This window comes from Platalea leucorodia, assembly GCF_965183815.1.
Source record: "Platalea leucorodia genome assembly, chromosome: 1".
Lineage (NCBI taxonomy): Eukaryota > Metazoa > Chordata > Aves > Pelecaniformes > Threskiornithidae > Platalea > Platalea leucorodia.
The window spans coordinates 136,339,919-136,354,288 of NC_138823.1; the positions used below are offsets into that span (position 1 = coordinate 136,339,919).

The 14,370-nt window shown below is 37.0% G+C and overlaps 1 protein-coding gene across 1 annotated transcript in view; it reads left to right on the forward strand.

Moving 5' to 3' along the window:
• The window catches only part of MEOX2 (mesenchyme homeobox 2), a 54,450-nt gene that overhangs the window by 30,687 nt on the left and 9,393 nt on the right, over positions 1 to 14,370 (forward strand). Inside the window, exon 2 of the mRNA XM_082304114.1 lies at positions 9,332 to 9,504. Coding sequence (XP_082160240.1) covers positions 9,332 to 9,504 — 173 coding nt within the window. The remainder of the gene's footprint in view (positions 1 to 9,331; positions 9,505 to 14,370) is intronic.

Here is a 14,370-nt window from a genome sequence, read left to right on the forward strand (position 1 = left end):
CCACGTGAAATTGCTTGTGAGGACCACGACACTCATCAAGACTATGAAATGGAAGGTGATTTGTGATCCTGCAATTCTGCAAGGTGCTACATACACTGCAGAAGCCAGTTACGAGTGTTTCAAAGGGACAGGTTTTAGAAAGAGTAAAAACATTTGAGGCAGACTGGGAAAAAAAAAGAAGGGAGAAAAGGCACACTAACATAGGATTAAGCAGAAATATTGGATGTTAGATTTGCTCCAGACACTGTTTTTTTCTGTCACATGTTCAACATATATAAAATTTTCACTACATCATTAAGGAGTTCCAAAGAAATCTGTTCCATGATGAATGGAAAAAAAAAAATCAGCCAGTGTAACACACATGGAAGAATTACACTGAAAAATACCACTGTGAAATGGCTTCCTGTTTCCTGTAGCAGCAAAATAATTCTTAGAAAGAGTTAAAGTAGAATTGTTGGTACCCATTTATATTTTCCTTTGTGTAACTGTATCCTGAAGACCTGCTTTGGAAAGATGGGTGAGTTAGGCAATATGGAACCCTAAAGAAACTCCAACTGTATTAAACTTCTGTTAGTGTTTCAACTTTTATTGCTAAGTATGGAAAACTAAAAGCCTGGATTCTTTGGCTTACGTGCAAACTATTTATTTTTTTGTTCAGACAGGAGCTCATGCAATTGCAATAAAATTTTTTAAAAAAGCAAACTTAGAAGTCAGCAAGATTTTGACTGGAAGTAAGTTCTGCATGTATATTTTGAGAAAATATATACGTAGGAGCTTAAGAAAATACTTTTCTTTAATCAACTCAAGACTTATCATGATCATACACAAAGTAAGCTGGGATTTATAATGGGATTAAAATCGTCTCTTACACCCTTGTGACTGAGAAGTGATTCCACTGAAATTCTTGAGCTTGCCCCAGCTTGCCCACTGTAATCTGGGGAAGAACTTGGCCTATCCTTAGAAACTGCCCCAAGTGTCACACTCTTTTCTAGGCCATTTGCTGTAGTGAGGTACATATTGTGGCACAATGATGTGGCCTGTTACAAGATCTACAAGAATTACTATAGATTCTGGCTTTTACTTTTTTTGATGTAATGTCTTGTGTTGAGGAGTGGGGCCAATGATGCTGGCTATATATAGCACATCAGCTAAGGAAGAAAGAGCGTAGGGCTATACGCTTGAAGAAGTCTGGAAATTACACCTTGATTTCAGCAGCCTTTGGATAAGGTGACTATAGTGACTATGGATAAAACACAATGATTGGTTATTAGAAGGATATTTGGAAATTTACAATGAAGATTTATTGTAATGATATCTGAAATCTAAATAATTGAGATCTTTAGGTGGAGTAACCAAGTTTGTAACACCTCGTTAAAAGTGTTTTACTCACAGATTCAAAGAATAATATCCACAAGGTCTGAACTTTCTAAGCAACGGAAAGAATTATTAGCAAGAGCTGACTACCATTTGGGAAGCAGACATCACTAGTCTTGTGGTGGAATGTACTGCTGCTTTAAATGCAAGGGACTTGGAATGTAAATTTGAAAACAGGCAAAACTAATGGCCATTTATATAAAGAAGTTAATATAGAAACAAGGTTTGTAAAATGCATTGTTCCCATCCCCACTGCACTTTGGATTCTTAATACTAACAGTAGCAGTCTGGCTTTACAGAGAAAAAAATAATATAACTATTTTCACGATATTTAAATTCTAGATAGCACATGCAGGACACATACAAGTATAATTTCTCTATATATTTCTTAGCAGCAAGTCACTGTAACATATTTTTCCATTCCTTAGCCTCATCTCTGTTTTTGTTGGCAATATCTTAAGCTAAATATTAAGTATTTTATGTCATATAAAGTGGAGCAACCTCACTATATTTTAACAATGACAAAGAGGCAGATCTATGTATACTTCTGAGAAAGCATCTCCTCAAAAAGCTCATTGGCCAAAAGGATTAAATCATCCAGAGTGCATTCTTTATCATCAAAGTATTTTAGTTTTTTTGTTTGTTTGTTTGTTTGTTTTTTTCAGACAGGAATTAAATATGCTCTTTTGTTAAACCTGAGTCCCAGAACACTGCCTATGTTGGCTGCTTTAGTATTTTTAGCAGGACAAGGGTCTCCCTGCTTCACAAAGTTAAGATGAAAACTACAACCCGTCATTTTAGGGAGATAAGACTTGTTGAGAGGTGATCATCTAACTAGGTTCTGTATGTCACATGCTCTTTTCTCTTCTTAAGCAGCCACTTTCCTACAGTTTGTAGTGCTTTAGATGCTTTAGATCTTTCATGTACCATCTTTGCAGAAAAAAATCTGTTTTCCTAAGTATTTTTATACAATAAAGTAGGGCCAAAAGGCATATTTTAATGCCTCCTTGGAGTTTTGATAGAACTGCTATCCAGGGAAGGGCTTCCATCAGACCGATGATGATGACTGAGGCATGCACAGTGTTTGAGGTGGGTTTGGCTGCTCTTCACTTTTATTCTGCTTCCTTTGCATAGGAAAGAGCCTCTGTGGGAGATGTCTAAGCGGTGAGACCCAAGGGAAGAAAGAGTATATAAACTCCTATCTCAACTACCATTTTCTCCACTTGGATGTCTTTGTTCTAAGAGGCTTCTGCATGGAAAATTTCTTGGTTTAATTTTGTAGGTTATTCAGGAGGACCGCTAATCTGTGGGGAGATGGTGCTGGCAGCTCTCACTCCCATTTAATGGAGCTCTTCTACATGAAAGCAAATTATAAAAATGTTTTGTTAAATACGTGAACAACCACCATGTGTATGTTATTTGATGCTGCATGTAAGAGATACATCTCCAGAACTCCAAGTGGGAATTGGAAGTCCCACTGGATAAAGTCCTATTAAGATGCAGCCTGTAAAGTTTCTTTAAGGGAAATCCTGTGTCTCCTTTCCTAACATAAGCTGTAATTATACAGACATATGGGACTGAGAGTAGTGTCTTCAACATGAAGATCTACTAACTAGTGTAATTATTCATATGAGAGAATTCATATGTTGTCTTCCATATTTGCATGGTTTGAAGAAGTGACATGTGCATGCTATATAGTTAGATTGACAAGACAACCTGGCAGAAGCACATCTTTTCCAGCATAGGTGTCTTCAAGAATGTGCAGCATTAGCTATCACAGTGTTACGAATCACTGTTTCCAATGCTGCAGTGTAATTCCTAGACTTGTACTTTCAGGAGGCAGTAATAACAAAAAAAGTTGGCAGCAACAACTAGTGGGTAATGGTTTAGGATGGTATATAGCGTGTTTCAGAATACCCACAGGTTTTGCTGTGCCAGTTCATGTTTTTTTTGGGAGTGGATATGAGGCTGTTTTAAATTGTAAATTGTCACAGACTGGGTTAGAAAGCATTAACTCAATAAGCAAACAAAAGGTTGCTTTCACTAGAATGAAAAGAAGGATTCATGTAATTTTGACGTTGTACTTGTGCTACTGTGCAGCTTTGCCCGTTTGCACGTGCAGAGTTGTGAATTATGGAAATGATGATGCTGTTTGTTCCAATTTTCAGAAAGGATTCTCTAAATATATTTAGTGAATTGCAGCTCCAGAAATACTTTTAATGACATTCTCAAAAGAGACACTCAGATTGAATATGTTCAGTGATTTGGAACTTTACTTTTAACTGAAAAAAATCTTCTAAGAATATTATTTAAATTACTTTAAAGAGAAGAAAAATTATGAAACAAAAATAGATTAATTAAGTCTGCAGCATTTGGTTGCATAGTCTCAACTGGTGCAAATAAGAATAGACGCATCGAAATAAGCATAACTATGTAGTTTTGCATAGCCCAGGAGTTAACTAATTTTTTTGGTACAAAGATTATACTCAAAAGTAGGGAGTGAGGATTTGAATTAGGATCCTGCAAAGCAATGGACAATGTTTTGGACACAGGGTAAGTTTACATATGATTTCTGAGCAACTTTGAAATGAAAATAGAAAAAAACATCATGGAAAAACTGCATAGTATTCTCTATTAAATGTCAAAAATGTTTGAAAGTGACTATTTCTGGGTAAATCTTGTTCTCACCCGTAGTTGCTGGCAAAACAATAGGAACCATATGGAGACCTTTATGCCAGATCCTTGCTTGTGTCTCAGTGAACTATTTCATTTTGCCGGAAAATATAATTAAGTATAAAGCAACAGAAACAATTAGATTAGGCAATTCAGCCAAATACCAGTACGTACTTCTGGCCATTAAAAAATATTGTTGTCCTCTCCATAATATCCCTTTGCAACTGTAATGGTACAAAGTTGCTTATTTTCTTCATATATGTATTTCAGATTAATGATATTTTGCTAGATTATTGCTCTGATACTTAAGTTCTTTTCCCTAAGTTCATATCATGAATATCTTGAAGGAAAAAAAAAAAAAGAAAAGCATTTGCATTGAATCACGTATCATTGTTGTGTCCTATTGATGTTTAGAAGCTCTAAAGCTTTTGTTTCCATGTTAGTGATTTAAACAAATGTAGAGGAATTAAGTTTGAAAGAAATTCTTTCTCACAACATTATACTACTCAGAAGTAACAAGCTTTTTGCATTGACTACTTTGTATAGATTGCTTCATTTTAAAGTAAATAACCATGCAGTAGTTGTTCTTTGCAAACACTTGAACAACATTTAGAGGAAGGTATGCAATTAAGAACATTTAATTTAGCCACCTTCACTATAAAATTATAGTGAAATAAATTTAGAAATAGGTTGTTCATGGTAGAGGCTTTCTGAGAATAACCATTGGAGGATGTGAGTGAAAACCTGGAGACTGAATAACAACTCTAGGGGTGAAATTCTGATGGCCTTTTTGTCACAAATCATTAGTGGTTATTGTCACTGCTCACTGTCAGTGTGGATATCAGGATCTGAAAACCATCTACAACTGCTAATACTACCAAACTGACTGACTTTTGAAAATTCTTGTCTGGGATCTTCCATTGTAGGTATTAACTGAAAGTTCATTTCTGTCTGAGAAATAAAGGTATGTCGGCTTTTGAACTAATCCAAGCAAAAATAGCAGGTGCTTCTTGCACATTTTGCCTGTGATTCTGACCCTACCCAGCTAGCAGCAGATCTTTGTATCACGGATATTCTGAGCAGTCTCTTTTCCCTATTCAGTGAACAGTCCTTTTTTTTCCTAGGCATGCATCAAAAGCAAAAATACCAAAATGACCACTTTTCATTTTCTACACATAGGAGTTAGATCCTGTGTTTGCTTGGTATGCTTCATCTCTCAGTGATGTAGAGGGAAGGAAATAGGAACTCTGGTGGGACAATGCAAATGTTGGGATTAACAGCAATCCCTTCCTTAGAGTAAAGTCAAAGTAACGTTTGAGGGTGGGAAATAGTGCAATTAGTAATGATTTTTTGTAAAAAAAATTGAGCTATTATTAAACTCAGGAAAAAATCTAAGTCTCCAAAGATCTGTAGAACAGTCATTTATAGCTTTGAATGTCTTTCCAAATGGTACCCTCTACATCAGTTACCAACAAGCATTTTTGTCTAACAAACAGGCGATATTAAAGATGCTGCCTGGAATTTTTGAAAACTGATAAAAACAGTTCTGAGAAAGAGGTATGACCTGCATCCCTCAAAGCAGTGTTTAACTGCCCACATTACTTGACATCCAAAGAACAAAGGTTTGCAAAAGAGAGACTGATAAGGTACTAATACCTGCATGTAGGCTACATCTTCTGAGAGTGTGCCAGAATTTGTCTGGGAGAAGGCAGAAGACAGACAATATAGATTGCTGTATTTTTCATCAAGTGGTTTGTACCATCTGTATATATTTTATGTGTGCCTTTTGAGAGACAAGGAGTGCAACTTAGATCCCCCTAGGCTTTGTTCTCTGTCTCTACACCTACCATTTGGCCTAAGATGTAGACAGTAGAAGAAAACTAAGGTTGCTGTGACTTTTTGCTTGTCTTAGTTGCAACAGCTGCAAAACAGATGTAGGCTGACATAAGTTCTGCCAAAAATCTCTTCCAAGTCTCCCACCCATTTTCCACCAAAGAGAAGCTAGTCAGGTGATATGAACAGAGACCTGAAGGTCAGAAAGAGATGGGAGCTCCCAATCCTGGCTCTATAGAGACTGTTAAAAAGAAACAATCAGAAAATCTAGATTTACTGCTTTCGAAATTAAAACAACCAAAATTTCTAAAATTACTATTCCAAGTAGTATGATGTCAATAGGAAATAAAAGGCAATCTGTACATGAACCCACAGCAACGCTGCAGCAGAGAAAGAGATGACAGTAAGAGTTCATAACTGGTGTTCTTCTAACTGGCATCCATCTAAGTCTATTTTTAGATATATTTTCAATATCTCAAATGCATTAAGCAAAATACCATTGTCTCGCTGGCCAGATCTTTGCTGAAACAAATTTCCTAGGATTACAGTTGTTCTGGTGTGTGAACCTCAGTGCTGAGAGGGAGTTAGCTTTCTGTGTACCTGTCTCAGGTTTCTGCATACCTCTCCAACTTTTGCTTTCAGCAATACTTGAATATATCATGTGCATTTTTTTCAGAGTATGTTGACTATTACAAATGAATTCAATGACATTCACAACAAGTAAATAAAAACCTGAAACTTTTCCACTGTGTCAGTCTGCTGATGAAATCATACTGCTGACAAAACTGTGGCTGCCGGGCACTTACACTCCAAGATAGTATCCAGCAATGGCAGAAATGTCTAAATAACCATTTGTCCAAGGATGCTTATATTCGCACAGGATCTCTGTGGGCTAGCATTGCTAGCAGTGCTGAATCCTCTGTGCTGGCAAAGATGAAGGACAAATGTTACTCATGCAGATACATTTCCCTTTCCTTATATCAGTATCTCAGGAACCTGGAATTTAGATGCTAACCACATTTGTAAATTGGGAACTCAGAACCATGAGTATTAACCTGAACGATGACTTGCCTCAGTATGGTTTTAATTCTGTATTAATTATTTAATTCAGTAATTCTGTTTTCCTCATGGAACCATCTGCTTGTAGAATAATTGCTTGTGTTATAAATCTCAGTCACTTACAGAGATCAGCATTGTCCTGAGAGACATTTGGATGGGTACTTCTGAAGTTTTTCCCTTTGACCATTCACGACTGCAGTAGCTACCAAGGTTTTATAACTTTGACCCCACTTGCTGTTGCATTTCCAGGCTTATGTCTGTTTCTAGTATTTAATTTTCAATATGGTGTCAGTGTTATCTGTAGGTGCATTACTTTTATTTAAGGTCGCAAGCTTTAGTTTGGAAACCAGTGAGCCATGGATCTTTCTTACAGAAAGTACTGACACAGGAAGACTTGGCTCATGGCCTCACACGGCCACAGGTTTATCAAGACAGTTAAAAGCACTTTAGCAGTGACTTGCATTAAATACTTTTCCATGTTGTACTGCAGAGAAGCAGTATGCACACCCACCTGCTTTCAAACATGTATGAAACACATCTCTGGTGGTATAAGAACAGTAAGTGTGAAGGCTAAGAAAAACGAGTTAGGTATCTGTCTTCAGTGATTCACTGGAATGCTGATATAGGGCTTTAAGTATTTAAGTTCAGGTCACCTACGTAGTATTTGGACCTTATGATGAGGCGGCAGACGAGGAAATTTCAAGGAAGAAAAGCAAGGTGCATGTTTCTGCAATGGAAAAATCCGGAGAGAAGTTATAGTGACTCTAGTTTGCCAACTAGTATGAAGGAAGAAATGTGAACTTCTAGGTTTAAGGTGGTTTTGATCTGTCAAGTTTTCTGTGCTGAGTTTGGATAACAGACCTTGGCCCCACACTGTAGTCATTGGGTGTGCCATCTAATGAGGTCCTATCCTAGCAAATCCCTACTCCAGTTGTGGCTGAACAGCTCCCAAACCCACTCAACAATGTTGGTGGATACCCTCAGTCACACACACCAACAGTACAACCACGTCTGAAGCAAAGTTCTGTGTGTCATGTCAGCAAAAGTTAAGAGGTTTGGTGATTTGAACCCATTAGCTTTAAAACATTTTAAATTAATGACTATAGCACTGAGTCAAACATCAACAGTTCTTATAAAAAAAAAAAAAAAAGTTCCGTTCCAAGCAACAGAGTAACTGACAAAAAGTGAAAACATAGATAGTTGACTGTAGTTTTGAAACCAGACCCACTGGCCAGTTGGACAGTTTCAGGCATGTTGATGATTCATCTGACACAGAGTCCCAGGGAGTGATTTCTTGTGGGCCTGTTCATTTGGATGTTGATGCAGGTTTCTATTTAAATCAGCAGCTGAAGTGTGAATTTATCTGTGACATTTTTAAGATGGTTCATGAGGCCAGAATTTGACTAATGATACTCCTACTGATCTCCTGCTAATTTTGGATTTATAGGTGTTGTATCATACCCAAACTTATAAATGTCTGGTCCTTTTTTTTTTTTTTTTTCCTTTCCACTCTCTCTGTGTTTTTTTTTTTGTTGTTGTTGGTTTTTGTTTGTTTGTTTGTTTGTTTGTTTTTGTTTTTTTTTTTACAGTTTGATCTCCATTTATTTAAACAGACTTTACTGACAGCAACAGAATGACTGTCACTGAGTTCAGTAGTTTGGCTCAGGACCAAATGTACCTGTTTCTGAGAGTAGAAGGAATGAGGAGGGTGGTAATGAAACTTTCAGCAAAGCTCCTCTGACTGTGGCCAAAGTATTCCTTAGGCAATGAGCTGCAGTGGCAGCAAATTTCCTACACTGATACCAGCTGTGGCATTACCTCCCTACCTGCACCTTGGCATGAGTAGGAGGATATTGTATTATTATATGCGATGTGCTCACCGATTTCTTTTTGATGTGTGTCGGATTTCCTATGCTTCATCTGTTACCTTTCCCTCAAAGTGTAACTGGACTAAACCTTAAAGTGTGTTTGTTAAAATAGAGCTTTGACTTAAAGTATTAGTGAAATGATAGGAGAGAGAGATTCTTGAAGTATTACTCATTAAGGCACTAGTCAAATGATACACATCCTGTGCTGGTTGGATGCACTGAGAGTTGCCAGAAATGGGAAGAAGATGAAGCTTTGCAGAAATTCTACAGAGAACTGTTAGGAGATGAAACACTGAAAAGTTTTACACTAAAGTTTGACATGCGTGAATGGAAGCAGCAGCACATGTCTGTCAGAATTACCTCTGCTTTCCTGATTTACAGTGAAGAATCCATAGGTATGAAAGCAAGGGTGTGTTTCTGAGAGAAGAAAGTTTGAAGAACTTAAGCACATTGTTATCTTTGGGCTTGTTTCCTATTTAGCTGTACACTTGTCATTACTTCCATTTTTTCATCTTTTTTTTCAGATTCCCAAGAAGGAAACTACAAGTCAGAGGTCAACAGTAAACCCAGGAAGGAAAGGACAGCTTTCACCAAGGAGCAAATCAGAGAACTAGAAGCAGAATTTGCTCATCATAACTATTTGACCAGGCTGAGGCGATATGAGATAGCAGTAAACCTTGACCTCACCGAAAGACAGGTACTGATGCAAAATAATAGACTTTAACTGCTTGCCCAATATTTACCAGTGGTTAGTAGCTCCTCACAGTAGAGCTCTTGTTTATGTTACTAATAGATATGCTGACATATCAGATTGAATGTTTCCAGCAAAATTATATCCATTTATTATCTCTCTGCTATGCAAGTAATTTATATTTTTATATGTACCAGCTACAGATTAGTTTCATTTAGTAGGCAGAGATGGAAGATAAAAGCACGAGTAATATATCTGTTAAACTGGTGGACATCTTTTCTAATTTGTCCACACTGATGTGGCTGAAGAAGTGGTAGGTCCCAAATACTGCATGCACAAGCAGTTGATTTGCCTGCATACAACAAATATGAGCATCTTGTTTTAGTCTATTAAATATATGCAGTTGCCATTTGTCCAGAGTTTCTGAACATCCTGTTTCCAGATGGCAGCAAGAATGGGAACACCATTAAAACTGGAATACAGTCATTTTTAACCACTTTATCTTACCCTGTGCTGTGAAAGCAGAGGAGATGATGGAATTTCTTATCACTGTTATTGGTTTCCTGCTCACCAAACCCTGGTCCGGGAAACACTTCTGCACGTGCTCAAGTTTCATCATGCATGTTGTCACATTGATTTCTAATGGAAATATTCGTGTTAAGCATGTACTGAAGTGTTTCAGGATCTCAACCCAACACACTAAATAGGTAGTCAAGTCACATTTTAAATAATAATTACATCAACACACACATTTAAAAAATGTGTTTTAGTAAAGGTATTTAGAATATTGGACTCAGGTACACCAAATCTGACGAAATATTACCTACAGTTTTATCATTAAAATTGAAAACTTTTTGCCCACTGACAGACAGTCATCCTTTCTTCAGGAATCAATATTAGATTGAGGGATTGCTTTAGATACAATCAGTAAAATGATGATATATTCAAGGTAAGGTATTAAATATCACCATGATTTGTGAACTCTAGATATGAGAAGTTTTGCAATTTTCTTGAGTTTCATTAACACCTGCTATAAGCAGACATCTCAATAAAAATCCAGCCTTTTCAATACATATGAACACACATTTACTCTCACAAGCAAATGAAACAATTTTTTTCTTTGAAGGCTTCTAGAGAGTGGCTGTCCCTTCCAGCTTGTCAAGAAGGCGGCAGTGATTTCTCTTGTTTGACTTGAATCCATTGCGAGGTTCCACTTAAATATGTTTGTTATATTTGTGAAGCACACCATTTTGTATCAAACAATTGATAAAATTTTGCCTTTTTCATTTCCACTGACTAAGGTAAGCTGGGACAATTAGATTAAGGTAGAGTCAGTGCGGAACTGAGTAACAATAAATAAATTTAAAAATATATCTGCTGGCCAATTTGATGGGAATCAGTCAGCTGAATTCAGAAAACATATCCCCATATTTAATAATGGTGAATTTGGCCTGGAATTTAAGTATTCTCCCTGATAAATTCTTTATTCTTTTCTGCAAAGATCAGGTTGAGTAGTACAACTAAATGAAGAGACAGTTCACTATCCTAAAGGAAATAGTTAAACTAAAAGCATTTAACATACTGAAAAGGAACAGAAAAATATTGAACATCATTGTCTCTGGAGGAGAAAATGCAGCCTGTGCTACACAAGCGCAGAAAATTCATTTAAGTCATTGGAGCACTTGCTGTTTTCTAGCTGTCACATAATGTCAGTTCTAAGCATTCTGCTGATAATCGTGATAATTTCTACAGAATTATAATTAGTCTATCTAATTATGTAATGTAATTCTTCTCTGCTTCCCCAGATTATCACAGAGTGACAACTGAGCTGCTAGAGATAACTCCCTTCCTTCCTTCCTTCCCTTCTTCTTTCCTTCCTTCCTGCCGTCCTGCTTAAAGCCGCCCGTGCTTAGAAAAGGAATGCATTAAGATTTTTAGCTCGATGGAGTCCAGTTCTGTATCTTGCCACAATAAAATGGTCTGAGAGAAAAAAAAATGATAGCATAAAAACTGTATTGTTAATTGAAAACAAAAATAAAACTGAGAGAAAATTCTGGACATATTTTTCAGTTTCTGCATCATACTAAGCCAAGTAATGATGTCACTTCCAATGTTGTCAATTCGAAATGTCTCTTTTTTAAATCAAAAATATTTCTTTGATGGAAAAATGGTGTAAATAGGCATGGAACTGGGTGTGGGTTTCCATGGTATATGGCAGTCTTCAGAAGTTGAAGACAGTAAATCAAAAGGCTTGACTCTTCTTGCATACTTGTTTTACATCAGTATTCCTTCAGTGACTTAAGAAAAAATACTTAAGGGTGAACCTTGTGTGACACTAATATTTCTTTTTTTTTTCCAGTTAAGCTACTGAGCTCATATTCAGGACCTGTCTTTCTGTCATTAGCAGAATGAATGATTATTCTTGAGTGGGATAACAGCACTTATTTGTGTACTTACTACTGTTATTACTTTCTTTTACTAGCTGTCCCAACAGAGGAGATCATATTTGACACCTATCTTAAACAGATGCAACAAACCCAGTCCTTTCTCTAAAATTATTATGACTGAACTAAAATATATTGATGGAATTCAAAAAAAAACACTCTCCAGTGAGGTAACATTTTTAGAAAATTACTATTTCTGGAACAGTTTTCCTTTACTATTTTTCCCCCAAAGGCTGCATTGCAGAAAATGGTACCTGATAGGCAGTAGTTCCTTTGTCTGCAATAAGTGAACACACAAGTGATAAATTCGATCTCATCACAGGCTATAGACCTATTTGTGTTGGAAGCTCTCTTGATCTCTCTTGAAACATTGAATTGGCACACAGAGAATTGAACCTTGCTTCAGATAATACAATGACAAAAACCAGCAGTTGGTATCAGGTGAACTAACGTATCTGCTCAGAAAAGAGGTTTGAGAGCAGATCTAACCACTGATGGAATTAATTGTTTGGCATAATTGTTTTTACTAGGTTTTTAAAAAATTAAAAGCATCATATTATTCAGAGGGCAGAAGAACAAAAGCAATCTGGGGAAAGTATTGTTGGGTCATCCTGAAGTTACAACTTTCAGTTATTTCCCAAGATGTAAGATAAATCACGGAGCTTATTATCTTAAGAAAGCTCTATCTTCCTCTTGACTATAGTGATAATTTCAACCATACGCCGCAGCTTAAAAGAGGCACTGACCAACTAACACTTCATAATTACCTTTCTGGCATTTAAACAAGCTGTAGAAAAAAGCACATGTCTAACCATATTTAAAAAGCTATATAAGGGTATTAAAGTTTTCTACAGTCATCAAAGTAAGGCTCCATTTGGCTTTTGAAACAACTTACAAGATCAGTTAAAACATAAATGACTCATGGAAGGCCATTTCACAAAAATAATAATGAAAAAAACCCTCACAACATATGGATCAGGAGAAGGAAGTAATCCTATCACTCCCTAAAAAGGAAACCTGAGTTACAAGACAGGAGGATGAAATGAAATAAGTGCCTCAATTGCCTAGATATTAAGAGTGCACTTTGAGAGCATTATAAGCACATCTGGTGGTAGGATGGCTCTATTATGGTATTGTAAGAATTCCAGCAGTATAGGTACATATAATTCCTGCTCCATCTCTTATAGAGTGCACTCACAATCCCTGCTCAGCCAGCAGTTAATAATTTTCAGCTGGCAGGCCTCTATTATATTTTGAAGAGCCAGTTAGACTAAAAACTGTCTTAGCTCCCTAGATATTTGTAACCTTGACAAGCGCATTCTTGGCTTTTTTGTACATCCAGATAAACTTGGAGAAGGTTCCATGCAAACTTTTTAATATCTCGCTGTGGGATGAGGAGAGGAAGCAGCTGCAGTGGGGTATCAGAGGCGTGGCAAAATGGACATTTTTATGGAGTTGGTCCTGCCAAATATAGAAAGAGTAGGAGATCTTTCCACCTCGCAAGATCTTTTTGCATGGAGCTAATCAAAAGAGTAATGTTGCAGTTCTGCAGGCTAGCTAAGGTTACCGGAATAAACAGTCCAAATATGTAATGCTTCTGCTTGCCAACATAAACGGAAAATCCCACCTAGTCAGATTAAATTCTGCTGATGGCAATGTGAAGGTTTATTTCTTCTTAACTCTAATTTCCAATACCCACCCAGAAGCCACCAATCATTTACAAAGGGCCTGGAGCCATTGATTTTGCATAGACAAAGGACAAAATTTTGTCAAAATGAAGAGTGCTTTTGCATCTGTGTGTGGCTTCCATGTACGTGGTACCAACACGGGATGAGTGACAAAGGAAGAAGCTTTGCAATACCTTTTTCTACCAGAAAGAGAAGCGGGCAGCATTATAATTTAAATGCATATGGGGATGTTGGTATAGTATGTAGGGCAATGGGGCCATAACCCACACTGTAGCACTGCATTGTTATGACTATACAAATAGTAAATGAAATTTTCCATTAGAAAATTTCCTCCAGACCAGACTACCTCAATCCTTCATCACAAGTGACTTAATTAAAATCCTTTTCAGCATCGCAGAGCTCGTGGGAGGCTAATCACTGCATTTTTCAGACTTGACTGGTAAGGTAAGAGTAGCTCCCCTTAGTCACCTGTGTGAGAAACCAGGGAGCTCAATGTTCCTCAATTAAGTGTTTGTTCTGAACCACCTCTGGCAGAGTCAATGTCTCTTCATGCATAACACAGCATGACTAGTTTCCTACTTTAGGAAGCTAGATTTCTAAGGTTAGGTGGTAAAATTATTCCCCCTGTATACTTTCAAACAAAACCAAACAATGGATTGATAGGACAAGCTTGACCATATCTGTCTGATTTATTGTGCTGTCACATCTTTTCTGAAAGGCAGCTGCTCATTCCAAGCTTC